Here is a 23,501-nt window from a genome sequence, read left to right as displayed (position 1 = left end):
TATATACATACACACATCAAAAAAAGTTTGCGATCACTTCGAAAAACTGAAATCTTTTTTGTTACTGTAGATTATATTATGATTTTTTCTTCTTTTTAGATTCTTTATTTAAAAATAAATTAGAACATAAAACAATGACCCCGTTCAATTGTTTTTTCATATAAAAAGGCTTTCAGTCCTAGCTTACGCTCATTCAGAAATCTGATTTAGTCAATTATAAGCGATTCAAGATGTTTTTCGCGGAAAGTTGTGATTGAAAAAATGCCAAGAGGATTATCAGAGGTTTTACGAGCTAGAATAGTAACTTTGAGGGAAGAAGGATACACCACGAGAGTAATAGCACGCAGACTTGCTATATCCCAATCCTGTGTCGTGGCTACGTTGCAGAGGTATCACGGAATGGGCAATTTAGCTGACCGACCCCGCAGCGGTCGCCCAACTGTTTTGACAGCTGCCCAAAAGCGCTATATTAGATTGCTGGCAGCCCGTGATCCAACAATCAACGCCACTAAAATAAAAGCAGAAGTCAGGGCCGCCTCTGGGCTTGAAGTTAGCACGCAGACCGTTCGCAATTGCTTGCACCAGCCTGGATTACGAGCACGGAGGTCTTGGCGAGCTCCGCTCAATTCCCGGCAACGTCAACAACGAAGATTGCAGTGGGCTAGACTTCGGCAAAATGAAGAAGGTGAGGACGAAAACATTTGGCAAAACTGTCTCTTCGTTGACGAATCCCGAATCAGCACTCATCCAGATAACCGACGTGTCCGTGTCTGGAGAAGACCAGGCGACCGTGAAAGACAAAGAACTGCCACTGGAACAGTTCAGCAAGGCGGAAAATCGGTGTCCTTTTGGGGTGGCATTATGATTGGAGCTAGAACGCCTTTGATCCCGTATCGGGGCTTCATGACAGCAGACATGTACAAAGCAGTTGCTATTGATGATATCGTCAGACCATTCCGATTAAACCATGGGCACCAATTTGTACTGGTCGATGATAATGCGCCCGCACATCGAGCTCAACGAGTCAATGCTGCTCTTCAAGAATACGATATCACACGATTAGACTGGCCTGCCGGCTCGCCCGACTTAAACCCAATAGAGCACGCGTGGGATGCTCTTAAACGAGCAGTATGGACCCGTGAGCCACGTCCCCAGACAGTTCCAGAGCTCAGGGAAGCCGCTATTGAAGAATAGGATAGGTTACCCCAGGAAATGCTGGATAACTTGATCCTCAGCATGCCCAGGAGGATCTTCGCATGTATTCGAGCCAGGGGAGGAGTTATTTTATATTGAATTCACACCTTTTAATAATAAATTGTTGATTAAGTTTAATTAAACAGTCTTTTTCTTTCTATGAAATTTCTATCACTATTACATTATGATTAATGGCTCAATTTTTTAAAATAAATAATAAAAAATAGTTTTATATTTTAATTTCAAACAGGGTATTCCTATTTAAAGAAAGCATACAACATAGATTTTTTCTTGATAAAGTTAAATTTAAAGAATTATAGGAGCTTATGCTATTGATCGCAAACTTTTTTTGATGTGTGTATATATATACACATCATCACGCCTGTTTCCCACCGGGGTAGCAGAGATTATCGACCTCCACCTGCTACGCTCCTTACAAACCTCCTTCACCTCCTCCATTCCCATCAGTCTCTTCATTCGTGCTCGTTTATTCTTGGTTCTTTTAACCCGGCCTTTTTAATGACGTCCCTTATCTGATTGAGATATGTACAGCGAGGTCTACCTCTACCCACGCCTCTATCCATATTCACTCCATAGATTTGTGCCGTCAATCTAACAATATTCATTCTTCCTACATGACCAAACCATTGAAGCATGCTATCCTGGTCACTACATCATCTTTTATACCACAATGCTCTCTATTATATTGTTCCGTGTTGTCTTTAAGACTAATACTGGTAGTTTTTAACCTGGCCTTTTTAAAGACACCCCCGAAATAATCAAGATGTGACATAGAGGTATTCCTTTGTCCACGTTTAATATATTTCGTGTAATATTCATATTTTGCTAATAACTATGCTGTGGCTATGTTGGTTTCATGCAAAACGTTCACTTTGATCGATTTATTTCATTACGTTCCAAATAATATATCTACCATGGCACCGGTATGATTTCAAAGACGCCTCACGTCAAAAACAAACAAATGAATGTTCTCGTGCAAATATTATTAAAAATAAAAAACGTAATGTATCATGTAGGTATCTAATCGGAGAGGAGATATGAACCCTGAGATCTCTTGACTCCAGAGGTTCGTATTGTGTCATAATCAATTTTCGCATTGTATTTTCTCGTGTACGACACTACACGTTTACAAGGTAATGGATGTAAAGGTGTAAGCCAGAAATCATTTTTTATTTACGAGTAAATTAAATTACTACGAAGAAATATAATACATATGTATGTACACACTACTCTATCTATCTACACTTTGACTGTTAGTTGGATTGGCGCTGATGCGCTCGAAGATGTCTAATGTAGGCAATCTTCACGGCAAGTCCTCGTGCACATATGAGGGCATGTCAGTGCACCGTCAACGTAATTATACGTAGTTAATGGCGGATCTTCGCCTATCTCGTCACGTTTAGCATCGAGTTCAGCTTTACGCAGCTCTTCGAAATTGTGGTCTTGCCTCTTCACAATCCAAAGCCGTTCAGGGCGCAGTGCTGCCAAATGTTCCCATTAAGACGGAGCAATGTCGTCCTTTCATGAGTCGCTTCTGAACATCTTTATACTTGAAAATTTACAGCCACGTTTCGGCCTACCTTTCGCAAAATCAGAATAGAAAATGCGGTTAGCTAGTCTGTCGTCCGCCTATCACCTATTTACGTGTGCCACTGCCACTAGTCCATTTGTGTTATAATATTCTGAAATTTATGTAATCTATATACGTACATACATATAGTATGCAGATATTTATGCATTAAGTATTGGTGAAATTACAGGCACATGAGATTTGTCAGCTTATGTCTCAGGGTGACGGGCGCAGTGGTGGTGTCCTACAGATCTTTGAGTTTAAAAGCTATGTGTGGTAGTGAACTGTCAGAGATAGCCTTGTCGCTTACCACCAGGCGCACGACTTATTCATTTCGTCACTTTATATTATAAAAGTTAGCTTACTAATTGAAATCTTAAGGTTTTTCTATATAATTGCCCGTACTGATAAATAATAAATATTGTACTTTTTAACGCTAACAGAGCTGTAATTCGAAGGAATGGAGAACTGACTAAACTTTATCATTAATAATTTGATCGTGCCTGGCAAACCATACAGATCCTGCAAAATAATAGGAGATTCAAAAAGAGATGAGATGAAAATGCTTGTAGATCCAAGACGGAATGATAAATGCTCAGAAATAGAGGAACTACTACCAAGTATGATTCCTTCATCACACACAAGAAAACTTAAGGCGTAAAGAAGAGACCACATACTACCACTCTACTAGACAAAGACGATAGAAATGTCATAATTGTGGAGATTGATTAAGGATATGAGGAGTTGGTTCACGATCAACGATCAATCAACGAAGACATACATATTCACAGAAAAACAATACAGTAGAAGTGATTAGTTAGCGTTGCACGCGTGCCAACTACAGGCATACTTGTGCCTACTTGAGCTCAGTCGGCCATTTTTCATTGTGTGGTTGTGACGATTATTTCGCAGAAATTCTCTAAAATCGTAGAAAAATGCCTTATTGTGCCGTTTCATATTGCAAAAATGACAGCCGCACCAAAAATATTATCCATGGTGGTATTTCATAACATCAGTAAGTCTTATTTTAATAAATTTTCTATGTTCTGGTTATCGAATTGATTTTTTGGACTGTAACAAACGAAAGTAAACATTATACCAGAGCTATATGGTTGAATTTTATCTTTTGGAGAACTAAGTAAACATCTCGAATTTTGTACACTAATAGCTTTAAGTTGAGCGAAAAATTACTTCATGATTGTTTTGTTAATTTTAAATTTAATTGATCGAAATAAAGTTTATTATGCAATGTGTGCGTTAAAGAAGACATCTGTCATCGAGAAACTACTATTACTTTTTATTCTTAGTCGTTCATTGCAGTCCGGCTACTGATCGTAAGATGGCAGCGCGTTGTATAAAATTTCAATATAAAATCAAAACGTTCTAAGTTGCACTAAAGGTATTGAACTTTCAACGATATAGCAAATGCGTAAGTTTGAATTATATTAACTGTCCAAACTTTGTTTCATATTTTTATGAAGATTTTATAGTGTTTATCATTTCCATATGTGCGTTTTGGCGACAGCACTTCTGATTGTAATTGTGGCTCAAGGCACTTTCAATGATTTTTTTTCTTCCGTGTACATATTATTACGAAACGTAAAGTAATCAAATTAAGGATGCAAACAAAAATCCTAAGCCAATTAGAATGTGAACTGGATATTGTTTAACACCTATTCAATGCTATTTACAATTCCGCCATTGTTTCCTCTGAACGGCTCCATTCTATCTCTATAGCTTTGCTAAAAATCAACTCCGCAATGAAATTGTAATGAATACCGCACCATATAATTAATGAGTCACGTCCTAAAAGTGGTTCTGAAGTTTATTTACAAAAGAATATATCGGAAGTGTGAAGGTAACATTTCAGAGACACAATTAGGTTTTAAAAATGGCTACAGCACACGCGACGCGCTTTTTGGTTGCATAGTGATGAGGCAACGCTGTTTGGTATATAGATCGATTCGTTTCATCAACTATGAGAGAGCATTGATCATGTGAAACATGACAAACTGATATTGATCTCGAAAAAAATAGGCTGGGATTCCAAAGGCGTCATCAAAGTAAATATAGTTGCTATGAAGACACTGCGAGGAGTGAGTTTGTTACATAATTAAATTGTAGCGTTGCTTTTCAGTGTTTACTTCGAAGCGTTTGTCTCAAAATAGTCCTTGAAGAAGCACCTGAAGAGAACGTGAAGTCCATTAACACCATCCGATATGCCGATGACACGATTCTAGCGAGTTCGATGAAAGATCTACAGCAGCTGCTCAATAGTGTTGAGTTGATTAGTGTACATTAACGATCTGAACATTAACGTCAAAAAGTCTGAGTTATAATTGTTTGCCATAGACCACAGAAGTTTATTCTCTCTTGTTTGCTATTCTCAAAGCGAAACTTAACTAAGAAAACAGCGTAGAAGTTAAATATAGCACAGAGTAAGGACCGTTTTTATTAAAAAAATAAATCACCATTATAAAGGATACAATTATAGTCTCAAACTATCAACGAGATGCCGTTTACTGCGATGCTATTATGTTTTTAATTCTTTATATTGGATGGAGTAGAAGCATGGACACTTTGGACACTAACCCTGATACATTTCATAATTGGTTAGAAGCTTTAGACTTAGTCGAAAATATCGTAGAATTACAAATTATTGCTTATTGTAAAGAATGCAAAAGACTCAGATCTCCAGAAAACTATAAAACGGAAAAGCTACATAGCAATTCATGTGGAATGAAAAATCTAGAGCCGTATAATAACCATACGTATATAATTTTTTGCCGAGTAGTTCAACATGAAGTACCACAGAACTCTTTCGAGTCACAACCACTGGCCTAAGTGGTTCTAACGATAGCCGATTTTAATAGTAGATAACACGACAGTAAAAAAGATAAAAGTGTAGGTGACGGTACTGTCAAAGCGTGTTTAAAAAGTTATATTTTTACTCAATAAAATTAAATGCTGTACCAACAGTTCGAATAATAACACTGAGTAATTAGTTTTTGTTATTAGTTTTAAAATTTGCAAAAAGGTTCTGTACGTGAGAGGTATATCAGTTTGTTTATTGTTATTAAGATGCGTTATTTAAACGTCCTTTAGTACAACCGATTGTTACATAAAGTATGATTAATAATTAAAGTGAAATTAACCGAAAGGCATAATTATTTGAATCAAACAGGTCAATATTGTACTTAAATTTTCAGGTTCATTTACTGAAAATAATTATAGACTACAGCACTTCCAAAGTAAAGTTCAATACCTTGACAGAGGAATTATTTAATAATTCGGTAAGGTTTTGTCATTTTTTAGGTTATTATTATTTTAGGTAATTGGTGGGTATTATGTGGGAGGTATTTTCGTAATAAGTAATATCGTTCAAACTCGCGAAAAGAACTCTGGAGAAAATTAGAAATTATAATAAAAGGTCAAGATTTATTGACTATTCATGATGTTGTTACTACCATAATATTCATATATTTTTGTGACAATATTCCACTAATTGGCAATTATTGACACAAAGATCGAATAATGCTAAATCAAAATTGAGGAATAACTATGACAAATTATTTGTAGAGTAGTAGAGTTTTAAATGTATTTGACAAAGCTAAAATGCTATTCATATGTCAGGAATATGATCATTTCAAGCACAAACTGCGAAAGCGAACGCGCTCTCTACAATTGCGTTCGCATACATACCATGGCGTAAATACCAACATATACTTTGCCGGGATACTACAACGTATATGGAATGCGCAGGCCGGACTACATGCTACTAGAAATTCTGAGGGTGATATCAAGAAATGCAAAACTGTTTTAAAGAGGCACTATCTTGGTTCGTTGTATAATATCTGTAGCACTTATTCATCGCTAGGTGGTTAAACCACAAAGTTTGTGCCTAGCGCTTTTAGTAAAACGTGTTCTTAAAATTGAATAAATTATAAAAATAAAATAAACTCAAAGAAAAAATTCGATCCGGGTGGACTTGAATGCTATGCGCCATAGCTCCGGTTTGGAGAAAAAAAAATGCAAATTCAAGTCCACCCGGATCGAAAGCATTTTTCTATGTTTTCGTTCGATCTTTGTATCGATCATAACAATAATAACTACTTTATCAGGAATGAAAAACAGTTTTGAATATTATGATAGTGATGTCTATTACACACATCAAAAGTATCTAGGGATCAAGGTATTTAAAAAAAATATTTGATTACACTATTAAAGTTCAACAAAAATATCTATATGAATTTATTAAATTATTTGTTTACAATAATTTAAAAAAGAAGTAATTATTTTTTAAATTATAAAATTGATATAAAAGCATTGGTGTTAAAAAGTAAATAAAAAACATGTTGGTTAGTAATTAGAAAAAACGAACATGATGTCTAGATTAGTATCTTGTAATAACCAGGGTCACGGAAACGGGCCAACTTCAACGCTATTCTGATCATGACAACGGACGGACTTGATTATCTGTGCTACAAAGTGAGCTTTGTCTATACGGATATAAAGTTTAAGATATGATTCCACACAGTCATTTCACATTGGTACAGAATTAAGTCATTAAAAAAAACAATTTACTAAATTAACATCAAGGGCGCTTTTGAGGATCAAATAACTCAAGTGTCAGACGTTAACATTAAAAGCACTCGCGTCCCAAAGGAATGCGTGCAGGAAATTGTAGCATGATGTCATGAGAATTGATGAAGTTAAAGTGATATGAAAACCACTTCGCAATTTGTCCGTGTCATCTTTTGTGAATGGGTATTCAATACCCATGACAGGTTTGATATAAATATTTAAAATAAATGTAATGTGTAAGTGATATGCATGCGTGTATGTCTAGAGAGAGAGCACTCTCTCTCCCTCAAACTGTGTGAGTATGTCGACACCTCCAATAAATACTACGCCAACTTAATTTTGGGACCTGTTCCGTTTTAATTCTGTTTTTTGTTTCTTTAGAATTTTTTTTCACAAAATTTGTTTTTGTTTTGTTTCCTTTCGAATGTTGCTTTTCGTTTCTTTACTTTTTTTCGAAAAATAGTAAATAAATAGGGCTGTTTACAAAAATAACACAAAATGAACAAAAAATAAAGTTTATAAAGTATTCAATACTATGAAATAAATTACTATACCATAGGTACAACATCTCAAACATCCTGTCAAAACAGGCCTCTAAAATCAGTAAGCCTTGGCTTTTAATTTCTAATGGTTCACATGGTTCTCCTAGTGCCTATCGTTTTTTTCTTTTTATTTATTAATTTGTGTTACGTTAGAATTGAAATAATTTTCTAAATTTAAAACCGAGTAGTTTCCTTTTTTTTCTAACGAACCAATGCGCCGTCATTAGCACCGTACATATAAGTGTACTAAAAGTCAAAACAATCAAGGTACTGCTGCCATCTATTGAATGGTTCTGCTAAATACTATCTTGCTACCTTGGATTACGTTAAAAGCGTGCAAAGAAGCTTGTAGGTGCCTCGGATTTAGTAGAGGCGAAGCAGCAGAACCTTGAACACCGCTGTAAAGTTGCCTGCTTATCAGTATTCTACAGGATATTCACGGAGAGTGGAATGAAAATACTTGACTTAATTTTGCCGTCCCCTTTCCATCATTACGGGACTAGATGTAAGCTAAGGTTCCACCAATATGTTATGGATTTTTCAAGGATTCGGATGAAGCGTTTCGCTTCCACATTTTTATGGGGAACTGATATAGAGTGGAATTCTTTGCCTCCAGACTTATTCCCTGAACGCTATAACTTGGGCCTTTTCAAGGCGATGGAGCATGCACACCTAAACGGTAGGCATTATTTAGGTGTGCATGTTCCATCGTCGACCTCATCGTCACTTGAGATGTGACTTGACGTTCACCAGTTGAGATGGAGGTCAAATGCTGACTTATTTTTCTATAATAAAAAATCATAATGTACTTGCTGGCACCTTAGTTGCAGTTTGAGACGGAAAGTTCCTGTAATTGAAAGCTTAGACTTAGATAAGCCCTTAGATTAGGAAATAGATATACCTATTAGACCACTCATTAAGCGACGAGTATCCAACTCTGACGGTTGTCTAGTAGATATGTTATTTTGTTTCACTTTAAAAAAATCTCACGTTGCTCATGAAACTACGACTACATTTTTGGCTGTTTACAGATTCTTTAATTGATTTTAGATCCGAACAATAGTTCCATTTCCAATAATAATAAAGCATTTACTGTTTTTATCGACAACTAAAAGATTTTAGATTATATATACTAAAAAAAGCAACGAGAAAACTTAGTTGACGTTCGAGAATTCGCTACGTTAGAGTGGGCAGATTTATTCATGAACTGAATCACATAAAATGGATAAAAGTTGAAAATCCAATACTAGCAATGCCTTTCAAAAACACAATTTCAATTTAAGCGGTGCAGTAAAATAAATTGTATTGATTCTTTTTCGCATTGATAGTTTTATCTGCCAAATGGACAATGCATTAAAATCTGACCCAGTAAAGTATTTCAATTGACATTCAAAACGATTCCTATTAAGCCACTTTATGGTTATTCAGAACATATTCCCGGACGCCTTTTGTTTTCGGCTGTAGTGAAATTTTAACGTGTTGTCGTTGTTCAGTTTACCGTTTGTTTAATATGTTGGATGCAGTGGTTTGTTTTCCTCTAGACGTTTCAGACAGCTACTGTTACTTACATTTACACTTCTAAAAATTGTATTTAATATGTTCTGCACAACAGTGACGTCATATTTGAATATATCATCTTTAAAATAACAAAATGGGGATGTGTTGGGGCAAAACACCAACTGAATGTCCCAAATATCATCCTCACCTGCATGTGGTGCAACCTGCCGACAAACGAACGAGGCTCTGGCGAAACCGAAACCGATGGCGGTATATCCAACTACAGGCCAAGTCCTTAGCACCCTGCAGCGCTGTTGACGCGAGTCTTTGCCCAGTGTGGTGAGTATGGGCATTAACCCCTAAAATGTCAAAGCCAAGGAAGAAGCGGCCCCCAGTTCCCGGCCGTTTTACTATTCCGGGCCATGGCAACGGCCTCGGTAACGGTAAAATGGGGGGGTGCGAAAAATCCCCGGGTTACGCAAGGCTGCCACAAATTGACCTTGGCACCCTATAACGGACGTAGTTTTGCGGCTGGACGAAAGTTTAATGCAACACGAGGTGGAACTAGAGAAAAAAAGGTGTAATGTGATAGGGTTGTCAAAAGTTCGAAGACAGAGGGAGGACAGGACTACTCTAGAATCTGGCCACCTGTTCTATTTTCGAGAGGGCAACCAACTATCCGAAGGAGGCGTAGGGTTCCTTGTCAACAAAGTTCTCCGTGACAACGTGCTGGAGGTATCCAGTGTATCGATCCGGGTAGCGTACCTTGTCCTGAAGCTAACCGAGAGATATTCTCTCAAGGTTGTACAGGTATATGCGCCGACGTTGACATATTCGGACAGTGAGGTCGAAGTATACGAAGACGTGGGAAAGGCTCTACACAATACCACAAAGACCCACTTCACCGTTGTTATGAGACTTCAATGCCATAGTGGGAGTGCGCGAATGCGAGGAATCGTGCATCCGACAATACGGTATTGGACGGCGAAACCAAAGGGGGCAAATGCTGGTAAACTTCCTGGACATGCAGGGGCTGTTTTGCATAAACACTTTTTTAAAGAAGAAGCCCCATAGGAAGTGGATCTGTCAAAGCGCCAATGGTAGGACGAAGAACGAGATCGACTTCATTTTGACGGACAAGAAGCGTATATTTAGGGATCTAGCCGCTCACGCGATGCGCTCATCCTACCGCAAAATGGCGGCTATTTGGTTTCGCAAATTAGAAAAGGATTCAGTTTAAATACAAGTTTTTAAAAATAAAAATTATTATACTGCATTGCTAAATAAATACCCTCCGTACTACAACAAAAACATCTGAAATAAAATGCAGTAATACACCGCAAATCCTGCACTTAAAAAGCACTAATGAAATGTTTGGTGTACTTGGGTAAATATGATAATATTCCGTTTGAGTGGTTCTAATGTATACCATGAACTTACTCCTTAAAGTATAGTTTATAAACATTTATATTCAGGGTAAACTTAAAAAACGCAACTTACGGTATGTTTTCAATAAATAAACACCGACATCACCAGCCCAAACAATAACACACACGATTGTCGTGACGTATTTTTGAAGTTGTTTATTTTTTTTAAATGACAGACCCAGACATTAGAAACTTTATGCTAGAGTTGTTTACGAAATAGCAATTAGTATTAGTTCTTTTACCTGTTATAACTTCGATATCCGATAAATCGGTATGAAATCATCACCGGCACCTCTAGGTGTGGTATGCTTCCAGAGACGCATGAATCGCGTGAGATGATATCTGTGGTCAATAGGTTCAATACCGGTAGCGATCACAGACTCGTAAGAGGTAAATAAATATCGACTTCAAGGTTGAGAGAAGCCGTATGATGAGATCTCTTATTCGTCCAACGCTGCCAGAAGTGGACAAAGACGAAATTGGGAGGGCTCTTAAACAGCTTAATAATGGGAAGGCTCCCGGTGAAGACGGAATAACCTCTGAGCTTCTCAGGGCAGGAGGAGACCCAGTGCTCAGAAAGCTCAAGGAGCTCAACGCTCTTGAAGAACTATAGACCTATCGCTCTCCTGAGCCACGTTTGTAAGCTGTTATCGAGAGTCCTCACAAATCGTCTCGCCGGAAGATTTGGCGCTTTCCAGCCACCGGAGCAGGCAGAGTTTCGAAAAGGCTATAGCACCGTGGACCACATACACACTGTTCGGTAGATTATACAGAAGTCCGAAGAGTATAATCAGTGACTGTGTGTAGCATTTGTGGACTACGAAAAAGCCTTCGACTCCATCGAAACCTGGGTTGTTCTGGAATCCTTGCAGCGATGTCAAATGGATTGGCGGTACGTTAAGGTGCTGAAAAATCTGTACAGCAAGGCCACGATGTCCGTCCAAGTACAAAGCAACAAGACAAGACCCATCCAGTTGCACAGAGGCGTGAGACAGGGTGATGTTATCTCTCCGAAACTGTTCTCAAACGCTCTGGAGGACGTCTTTAAGACACTTGATTGGATCGGATTGGCATCAATGTCAATGGCGAAAATCTCACACACCTTCGCTTTGCCGATAACCTCGTTATAATGGCAGATTCGCTGCAGGATCTGCAGAAAATGCTGAACAGCCTTAATACTGCCTCATTATCGGTCGGTCTTCGGATGAATTTGGACAACACTAAGGTCTTGTTCATTGAGCTCGTCATCCCGGAGGCGATCTCGATTAATGGCGAAACGATCGAATTTGTCCGAGAATATATCTACCTCGGGCAAACCCTATAACTAGGCAGAGACAACTTCGAGCGTGAAATAGCTAGGAGAGTGCAGGTAGGTTAGGCAGCATTTGGGAAACTGCGTCATGTCTTCTCGTCGCCCCTCCCACAGTACCCGAAGACCAGGGTTTACAACCAATGCGTCCTATTGGTTAGGACTTACGGAGCCGAGACGTGGAGTATGACGGTCAAATTGGCTCACAGACTACATGTTGCTCAGTGAGCTATGGAAAGGTCTATGCTGGTTATCTCGTAAAGGGACAAAGTCCGGAACGAAGTTATTTTAAGTTATATTAAGACTAAGTTGTGGACATAGTCCAAAAATGTAGCAAGCTGAAGTGGCAGTGGGCTGGCCAAATTTGTCGCAGAACCGATGAGCGATGGAGTAGACGGGTTCTCGAGTGGAGACCACGTCCGGCAAACGTAACGTAGGACGTCCCCCTGCAAGATGGACTGACGATCTGAAAAAGGTCGCGGGTAGTGGTTGGATACGGAAAACGGGTGATCGGGCACATGGCGTACACTTGGGGAAGTTTATATCCAGCAGTGGACTGCAATATATAGGCTGATTGATTGATTAATTGAAAATAACAAAAATAATGTACCCGTTAATCATACCATACATTATTATATACATTCATTTAGTAGTAGTAGACATTCTTGTGAAGGACTTCGTCAAGGAAAGCACTGCCACCTGACCTATTTCTGAGTTTCGGTTTTGAAAAGTAAGGATGCTAGTGAAATTACAGGCACATTGGACTTATCAACTTTGTCTTAGGGTGACGGGCGTAGTGCCAGTGTCTTTCAGATTTTTGTGATTTAAAGCTCTGAGTAGCGCTGCAATTGATAAGAACAAATGTGTCGCTTACCATTTAGGCGCTCGACTTGTTCGTTCTGTCACTTGGTATCATTAAAAAAATCCTGTAAAATATAATTCGTGATATTTTCTGTATACGTTCGCCAATCGAAATCGAGAACATTGATCCCCTAGTCTCAAAATAGGGGTTTCCCTGTACTATGAGTAAAAGAGTGACAATAGTTTTTTGTTATGCAAGGCTGCAAAGTAGGTATTGGAACCTGAGCAAGTTGAGGCGTTTAGATTAAAAATAGAATCCTGAACGTAGCGGTTTCAAGACACGAGACGTAAAACAACTTTGCTGCCGAGCAAAGCACACAACTTTTTACCTCACTATAGCGAGGATAATGGTAGATGAAATAAAAAAAGTTGAACCCTTTTGAAAGAAAAGAAGTTGAAGAACTATAAAAAAATCAGTTTTTATAATTAAAGTTTTAATTAAGTTATTCGAGTTATATATTTATTTTTATACTAAGTTTTTATAAATTTAGTTATTACTGTCAATTTAATGTCTACAATAATAAGAATTAAATATAGCAACTGATTTATATTACATAAATAATGTACGACAAATCGCGTAGTTGAACGTGTCATAGTGTTTTTTTTTCATCGAAAGAAACAGTTAGGTACACCACAGTTCATCGACAAGTTCAAAAACCTTTTCCACGCTAGAGTAGAAAACAACGCTTCTTCTAATGAGAAAGAAAGCCTTTCTGAGCTAGTGGGTGAAAAATAAATTCCTGCTACAAAAATACGGCAATGTGAAGAACTTTCGTTTTTTATATTAGTTGTATTGGGAATTGAATTCGTGACCTTCTTTGTAGCTTCCAATATTCTAATCGCAGGGTAAATGAAATCTTTCAATAATATATATTAAGGTACCATATCAAAGTTACTCTTTGGTTCCAACGATCATCGATACACTATTTGTTTTAACAATAGACAATAATTGCTGATTCTTGGTACACAGGAATTGAATTGAATTTTTATAATAAAACACAGAAATCAGAGTTCAGAGAAACTTTCTAAATTCAATTATCGAAGCAACAATCGGCAGAAAAAGGACAATTTTGCAATTCACCCGAAACGTCGTTTAAGTCACAAATTAATCATTCCGTTAAAAAAGAGCCCATTGTAGGCTACTATTAAACGAATTAATGGCATTCCATCGTCGTTTCTTCAGAGAGAATGAAACTAGAGAGAGAAAAAAATAATTCAATTTGTACCCTTCAAAATAGCTTCCAGAATCCTAACGAAGTAATTCAGATTGATAGCATGTTATAATTCAGAAATATCGATTCAATCTTAAGAAAAATTATGACATATAATAATAATAATAACGCTACACACTCATAGCCCCGCACTAGGGAAAACCTGTGTCGCGGGTGCCATGGACCATACATAGATAACCACAAATTACACCCAAACTCACGAGAGAAATAAACGTAGGCTATACACATATTTCTCCCGGCTTGGGAATCGAACTCAGGACCTCTGCGTGGCAGTCCGACATAGTAACCGTTCGGCCTCAGAGGCCGATATATTGTATTTCGTCTTCATAATGAAGGTTCTCGTCTGGGCTATAACATGAATCATAATTAGACGCCCAAAATGTAAACAAAGAAATGTCATGTAATGTCATGATCGAAGTGTGAATGCAGGTATGCTAAACCTTCTATTTTTAACGGTATTGGAAAAGGAGGAGGTTGTCATTTTCTTCAATTGAAAATTATCAATTACAAAATATGAACACTAAACAAAAACTTTAACAGCAACACACAATAATTTAACAAACGCACTACGGTGACAAGAAACCATTTGAGTTCCAGAAACGAAGCAATAATGACGTCTATGACTCCACAAAATGGCGGTACAAAAAATGTTTCTGATCCCGATTGTGTTAGCAGTGTTATAAAATTATATATTAAATTATATTATATACTATTAAATTATTTATTGTTTCGAACAAAATTAAGTAAAAGTTTTATCAGATTACACTTTAGAAAAGTGATCTAAACGTATGTATATACTATGAATCATAATATGCGTCCAAAATGTAAACAAAGGGGATAACCGAACAAAAAATATCTTTTACATGGTACTTTACTATTTTAGACGATAATAACGATAAAAGTAAGGAAATCACTTAATGTTATGTTTGCGTTCAAACATGGAACCTACAATATACTTAAAAAAAAGTAAATATTTAAGATAAAAAGCAAAAAATGATATTTTGACTTACAACAACTTACGTGGGAGGTATAGTTATTGTCGTCTAAAATAGTAAAGTACCACGTAAAAGATATTTTTTGTTCGGTTATCCCCTTTGTTTACATTTTGGACGTCTAATTTTGATTCATACTATATACACACATCTACACGCACACACTCAAAGCCCCGCACTGAGGAAACCGTGTATCGCGGTTGCCATGGACACACACATAGACAACCACAAATTACACCTAAACTCAAGGGAGAAATAAATGTAGGCCATACAAATATTTCTCTCGGCCCGGGAATTGAACCCACGACCACTTGCGTGGCAATCTAGCGTGGTAACCGTTCGGCCACGGAGGCAGTTAGTTATAACGTTATAGTTCTGTTTTATCTCGTATCCTACTAATTATTTGATGTGAAACTGGTTCAAACTTTTTAGACTACCGCAATTAAATCCAACAACACTACGCAGAACATCCAGATCAAAACTAATTTACAAAGTTATTTTCCTAAACTAGTCCACCGGAGTCTTTAAAAATATAATAAACTAAGTTAACGTTATATATTATAACGTTCTTTCGAAACGGTTTATCGTAATTATGCTACTTACATACAACTTGCATATGTAAAGGAGGTGATTTTCCATCCCCTTCGACATTAGAAGCTGTGCACGTATATTTTCCGGCTTGATGTCTTGATACATTCCGTAACGCCAAGTTCGTGTTTCCTGTTAGTATAACGCCGCCTGATGGATTGTGCTGAAGTAAAATACCCTGGGGAATAAAATGAAGTATTACTTTCCTTTACCTTACGTTTAAAATAAATATTGTAAAAATAAATATTAGACGCAGGGGGACGGCTGTTCTTATAGTTTAAAAGAATGTTATTAACGAAATGAATGGATGATTTTATCACGGTTGTCTCAAAAAATCAATCGTGTATTTGTAAAAAAATATAAATGAAAATTGTTTTAATATTTTTTATGTTGCCTAACAATTTGGTTCTTCGTAAACAATTTGTATACCTGTTAGTAGCAACATATGAAGAATCATGCCTGTACATTCCATATCGTATTGATATTACTCTAGGGATTAATAGATCGAATAATCGTTGTCCATACCACGTATTTTACATGGCGCTAATTGGCCTCTATATTCATAATAAACATTTAAACCTTTCAACGCTAGATTGCTTTCATGTTCAGTGCATTATAAATATTTCTCGAAGCACATCGTTATGTCTATTTTCAATAAAACGACGATTTCATGCAGTATAAAAAATCTAAGTAAAATGTGCATTCATGCAGGACCTCACGTTTTCATTTTTGAATGTCAACCCGTTCAGTTATTGGACACGTCAAAAGCCGAGGATTGTATAAAATACGAAACTGCCGCGAATTAGTCTAACGCAGTTGTTATTGACGTGCTGGGCTATTGCAAACATTTTCTCAATTTCCGCACTATTTATTGTTGATTCCACGGCAATTTTTCATTTAAATGGAATATTAGTTATCGGTTCGAACTAACCATTTGGAAAGAAAATACAGCTATTTATTATTTAATGAAACGTAAGAAAAAATATGCTATTTGCTTTAATGTGATTTTAGCAAAAAAACGAAACTGTTTTCGCTCAATAAAAACATCAGAAAGGAATAAATAAATATTTATTTTCATTCATGTTATCTAAAAATCATTGGTAGGTAGACAATTAATTGCTTATTCATGGGTGATATTTTTTTTATAATTTTTCATAATAAGGGGTTCAGCGAAATTTGGACGCGCTTATTTCACACTAACAAATGCACTTAACAACCAAACCCTTATTCAAATAAAAGATATTATCAATAAGAAAATATAAGTCACAAACAGCAAACTTTTTATCTTGTTGACGAAAATATGACACGAAAAGTTCCTCATCGCTCACAAAAGCCTATTCCATCACAATATTAACAATACGTTAACTCAATAACAACTTTGGCAATAATTCTTTTCGAGTAAAACTCTTCAGAGAGAGAGTTACATTTTGCGCTTGATTCAATTAATGTTACAGACGTGATAATATTTATGGCAGCATGGTAAATGTGTCCGCTTTCAGAAGAACTATTGAATATTTAAAAAGTATATTCCTAGAAATGGGCTTTCTAGTTTACATGTTGCTAAATTTAGAAGATGGTTAAATGATGAGTTTAAAATGTAGTAAGTACTTTCTTAGAACAATAAATAGTTGTCACAATTTTCAAGAACATTTTATTTCGTCTGCTTGAAGGTAAAGTTACATAAGTGACGATTTCCACAAAATATCTCCAAGTTATGTAGCAGTTGTAAGAAATTCACCATCTTTCTGCAGATAAAACTCTTATTCAGTTTTATAGCTTTTTTGTTATTGAGTTTCACGTGCAGAAGGATAGTGATTTTCTTACCATGGCTATATAAATAAAAGATTTTTTGTGGAAAATGTCACTTAAATGGTTTAACCTTTAAACAGACGATTTGCCCATCCTGCATTGAATGAATGATGGTTGGTTTCAGTCACGGTGTTACCACAGTATTACAATATCTTCCCTAAAAACTGTGGTGCTACTATGTATTAGCAACTCGACTACAAAAAAAGTGTCATGTCCATTAAATGTATTATGAAGCCTTTCTCGTGGTACTCTTCTTAAGTAATACTGTTTCTCTTTGACTTGAATTCATTAGTTTACAGATTTTTGTACTGTTTCGAAATTGTAGGATTTAATAACGTATTGTTCTCAACTTTTCAAAAGTCAGTAACGTTCGTAACGAACAAGAAAAAGAAAATTAAAATAAACTTCGTTTTTCACCCATAAGAATTGTAATGATACCTATTAGGGCATGCAAACCGGTTACTCGATTAACCGAAAAAACCAACCAAGTAGCCCATTTTCGAACTCAATTTTAAGCTAAGGAAAATTTCGGGATTTTCGGTTTTGTCCTAAAACTACTAAAACGTAAATTCGTAACTCATCATATCATCGTATCGTGATTGATAATGATAAATAATTAAATGCTAACTACGTGTTAGGAATACGGGTACATGATTACAGTACAGCGATAGCGTCCGCGTGGCGGAAGCGGGTAATCTTTGGGTACCGAGAGCACAGTACAGCAACAACAACTTTAAAAAATCTTTATCATAAAATCTTCAGTTTGATTTTTTTTCCTCCTGTTCAGTGTCGCCATTTTAGGGACATAGTCGCTAGATTCGGGAGATTTCATGAACGTTTAATAAGCGAAAATTTGGTTGTAGCACAAATCAACTTAGATATTTATAGATTTTCCGACCCACAGGTTTTTTACAAAAATAAAAACGTGACCTGTTAAATGAACCAAATCATGTAATTAATTCGTATGTCCAATGTTCAAGCCTATCGCTAATATCACTGTGTAGACTGAAAGAGATGTTTAGTTTGTCTCTAAATATGCATATTTGTTTAAGAATATTTGCGTTCTTGACTTATTTTTTATTATAATTCGAGAAGTTGATTAACTCATTAGCTGTGAATTCTATAAATAATAAAAATAATCTGTGAAACACTTATTCGATGTCTTTTTAGTTTTTTGACACTTTTAAATAATTATTTGAGTGACAATAGAAAAATATCCAAAAAAGCGGAATAACTGGGTAACCGAAAAATTCGGTTTTCAAAATCACTCGTTTTTGCATGCCCTATACAGCTATACAGCGGGTCAGGAGTTTTAGTTAGTGCGCTCAGCACTAGTAAAACTGTTTAAGCATTCCTCGGCGACTACTTTATTGGAGCCCTAAAAAGTATTTCTGGAATGAAGCAGTTTTCTCTCACAAAGGTATCTGTCAATGCTTTGTAGCCGTTTGGAGAACTGTAAGGGAATCTCGAGATCGGGTGGAATTTTCAAACTAACGGAGAACAGAATCTATTGTCTGAACTTTCAGGGTTACGAAACTCTGAAACTGTACGAAGTCTGTTGAAAGGTCAGATTAATAAACGGTAGCAGGTACTTCTAATGTACAGGATGGAATCTTTAGTCAACGTTTAATTTTTAAAAAGGATATAATATTCTACTTTTTATACGTTTTGCTTCTTCTTATCGTGTCGATGCTTCTTTTATTTTAGAACATACTAATTTATAGTTATAGTATATAGTACTATATCGAATAGTATGTTGTTCATAGACAGCAGTATCCGTGGCTGCGTAGAGATCTTCCCTCGTATTAAGGCATAAGAGTACTTCATGGACTGTGTTGCAGTACCGCAGTCACATTGGGTTCGACTAGAATCTTTTTTTCCACGCGTTGCTGGTGCTAGGGTTTTAACATAGCAGAAATCGCCTGGGGTGCCACTGCACTGTGTTCCGGATTAGAATATAGGAAGAGTCAGAGCATTCACAGGGTAATACTTAAAATTCTTTACATTTTACATCAGTTGCACTATCTGCCTATTCATCGGTTAGGAAAATTTTGTATCAATGCGTAGAACGATTTTGAACGTTGCATAAAATGGTTTTTAGGAACTATAACTAGCTTTAAACAAGTCATATAATATGTTGTTTGTTCGTGATCGTATGCTTGGTGTAGATGACTACGAATAATTAATCAAATGGTCAAGTCGTATTTGCGTCTGAATATGTAATAATAACACGACATAGTCATTGTGTGGTGTTAAGTATAGCGTTATTGATTATCAGTAATGACGTGTTCCCTACCAAGGTATAGACGAATAGTGAATAACTATGAAAATGTAATGTAAGAAACCTATAACTACTAACAATAAGGTTATTGTCGATTCTTTAACCTGAGCCCTTGAATATTGCCAAAGGTTCCGTTGTCGGCGAAAACTGAATGTCCCATAGAAAATACAAAATCCAAATTAAGGTTATGTGAGTGGCGAGAATCTTAGATATACATTCAAAATAATAATGTGATAGTGACCTGTGACACAGCAACAACAGTTACCAGGGCGTAAACTAGGTTAATTTGCTATGAGTACCAGTGCAACGGAATACAATGCTGCACTTTCCAGAACCAACTAAGAGAACTTCATTTCCCAAATTGCTCCTACCGGGAATCGACCCTGGGACCTGCTCATCCAGCGCCCACAGAGCAAACAATTGGACCGTTGATGGCGTCAACTATTGACAGTCGTTTGGTGAATAATTACGAATATTAAAATCTATATACAACACTACAACTTTTACTAGCTGTGGAGCTCCTTGCGGAAGAGTTCGTCCAGGGAAGTACTGCCACCTTACCTATTTCTGCCGCCAAGCAGTAATGTGAGTAGTATTGCGTTCCAGTTTTTAAGGGTGCTGGTGAAATTACAGGCATATGAGACTTGTCAACTTACGTCTCAGGGTGACGGGCGCAGTAGTAGTGCTTCTTAAATCTTTGAGATTAAAAACTCTAAGGCTCAACTCACACTGGCGCAGAGTCGAAGCATCGCGACGCGTCATGTTTTTCGTCTATAGCATATTCATCTCTATTTACCCAGTTTTATCTCTATCATGGACAGGTGTGTAGCTTATCATCAGGCGCAGACTTGTTCGTCCCGTCACTTGATGTTATAAAAAAACTACAAATGATCGCCTTAAACAAAACCATTGTAGCTTTCTACCTTAATTCAGTTGGAATAAGTCACTGAAATGGTCTGCTAAATGCTATCGCTTAATAGTTGCAGTGTTAAATAAACTTGTGTATCTTAATTTGAACAATGTCTCTACTTTATAAACTATACGACTATGTTTATGCAAGACCAGCTACTGGTTTATAGTATGCAAAGTATTTCTTGCAAGTTTTTCTTACTAATTAAAAAGAAACATGGACACAACAACAGAAACACATTTTTGAATACAAACAAACCAATACGGATTCAAAGGACGTGTATACAAGTAATTCTCAAGAAAATATCTTTATTGTCTTTTGCAAAGGAAAGATATACTTATATATACCTACTAGCTGTTGCCCGCGACTTCGTCTGCGTAGAATAAGTATTCCGAATAACCTACTATAGTATACTAATTATTATAAAAAATTATCGATTCTCCATAAAACTTTCATCCCCTGTTTCATCACCTTTGAATCTTATTTTTATGACAAAAGTTAGATTATGTACTTCTCCTAGGTGTCAGCTATCTGTGTACCGAAATTCATCATTATTGGTTCAGCTGTTTAGATGCCTACTGACTAGTTATACCATTAATGGTATAACTGGTACTAACCTGTCCCATTTATACCTGTAATGGTTTAGGTGGTACTACTTTAATAAATAACAATGGTTAAACTGGGATAAACTAGTGCCAACTATATGCCAATATATATATACACACACCACACACATACATACATATATGTACATAAACATAGTGCACACATACGTATTAAGTATAGCATAAAGATTCTACTAGTATTATACATATCATTATGATAAAATGTAACAATTAGCTACGTCTTGCGTTTAATAAAGTGGAGTTTGATTTTGGATTGAAATGAGTATTTTATCTATAAACGGATCTACTTCATTAAAATTATTATTATAGCTCTGACTAATCTCGTGAGCACAGCGTTCTTGCCATAATTTTGTAGCACGAAACAAAATGTGTCTAGTACGTCGCGCAGACACAAATTTATCTACTATGGTACGTCAAATATGCCTATATTTGACGTACCTTACTACATAAAGATTTTCAAAACAAATGCAAAAATGAAAATTAACTGTTGTTAAATTAGCTTTAAATATATTAGAAGAAGATTGTTCGTATGTTTTGTTGCTACATAACAATATTCTAGACAAACACCTAACTTTCACCCTACCACGTTGCTTTAATTTTAGCTTCACTATGTTACAACACCCTGCAACAAAGACTCAGGGACACTATCTAAGAAAATCTTATTTAAAAATAAGTAAGAAAACTCACGTTGTGCTCCCACACGACTTTATAAGCTGGCGGATTGGCGTCGACCTCGCACCCGAAATAGACGTCATCTCCCTCTTCGATATCGTTGGGGTTCATCTTGGAGCCAAGATGGATCGTCGCCACTGGCACGTCTATCGGAAAATGTTAACCTTTATAGTGCTTAACGTCTTATGTAACGTGAGGAAAATGCTAAATATGGTAATAAACAGCAGGTAGTAAAAATGGTAACAATATGACTTATTTTTGTAAACATATGTACAGACTTAAAGCAATAGAAATTCAAACGAAACATTATTTCTGTGTCCTTATCATAACTAACGTAATCCACAATTATAGCGAAAATTGAGTTACTACCATATCTAGAATCAGCAAAAGGAGATTAACAACCCCCTATAAGCGTTTTTTTCATAACTTTATTCGTTTCAGTTTTATTAAGCAAAATCATAGTAACTGATATTTTTCAAAGAAAATAAAAACTTTAGGAGTTAATAGCTCGAAAGTTACCAATATGCATATAATTATTTTAGTTATGACAGGCAGGGCAGATTTTGTACAATCAAAATTATTACACACAAATTAAAACAAACGTGGAAGTTAGCGAGTTGTTTCTTGAAGTTGTGTTTAAATTTGAGAATGTGTTTGTATTTGAGAATAAAATAAATAAAACAAAAAGTACAACTCCAATTCTATTGCAAACCTCACAAAAAGCCTTCACGCAACGCGTAACATCTATTTATTATACACAAATCAAAACAATAAGTAACAATATCTTGATTGTGCGATTGGCGGATTAATGCCGTAAGGCATTCTTTACCAGTTTACCATTGGGCCACATAGGAAAAAAAATAAGTTGGTGCTATACTTAAAACTAAAATACCAAAAATTATATAATTTATTTATATGGTATAAAACAAACATAATATAGGAAATAAAACTATTACTATATCGCGTATATTTGTTTTTTCAAACAAACCAACGTTTCGGGTCCTATACAGATCCCATGGTCACCACTGACTAAAAATATTTTTATTACCTATGTGTAAAAATCGCGAAAGCCTAAGAACTCAATAACATAATATTATGTTAACACACTAAGTATACATAAATATATAATAAACGTAGATGTTTTAATAGTATATAATTGTACCCACACCAACACTATGCAGTCTTGATAAGATTGTGAAAAAGATACTTGCGCAATATGCGCTTGAAAGATAATTATTTTGTCTAAACTTGTTTTACATGAAATGGGAGAAAAAATACTTTAGTTGAAAATGAAACTTTATTTTTTTCGGATTTTAATCATCTAATCCCGTAAGAACTAGATGTAAATATCCTCATTAAATTATATTATTTTACTTAAATCCTCGG

The 23,501-nt window shown here is 36.1% G+C and overlaps 1 protein-coding gene across 2 annotated transcripts in view; it reads right to left on the bottom strand.

The window, feature by feature from the left end:
• The window catches only part of LOC113235116 (nephrin-like), a 292,525-nt gene that overhangs the window by 45,610 nt on the left and 223,414 nt on the right, over nt 1-23,501 (bottom strand). For both annotated transcript variants that reach the window (XM_026470692.1, XM_026470693.1), the window contains exons 9-10: nt 22,131-22,261; nt 15,833-15,995 (exon numbers count right to left, since the gene is read on the bottom strand). In XM_026470692.1, coding sequence (XP_026326477.1) covers nt 15,833-15,995; nt 22,131-22,261 — 294 coding nt within the window. The remainder of the gene's footprint in view (nt 1-15,832; nt 15,996-22,130; nt 22,262-23,501) is intronic.

The sequence above is a fragment of the Hyposmocoma kahamanoa genome, unplaced genomic scaffold (assembly GCF_003589595.1).
Source record: "Hyposmocoma kahamanoa isolate Upper Pololo Valley unplaced genomic scaffold, ASM358959v1 87, whole genome shotgun sequence".
Taxonomy (NCBI): domain Eukaryota; kingdom Metazoa; phylum Arthropoda; class Insecta; order Lepidoptera; family Cosmopterigidae; genus Hyposmocoma; species Hyposmocoma kahamanoa.
The sequence above is the reverse complement of the archived record's forward strand: the minus strand, read 5'-3'. Positions and strand labels throughout refer to the sequence as shown.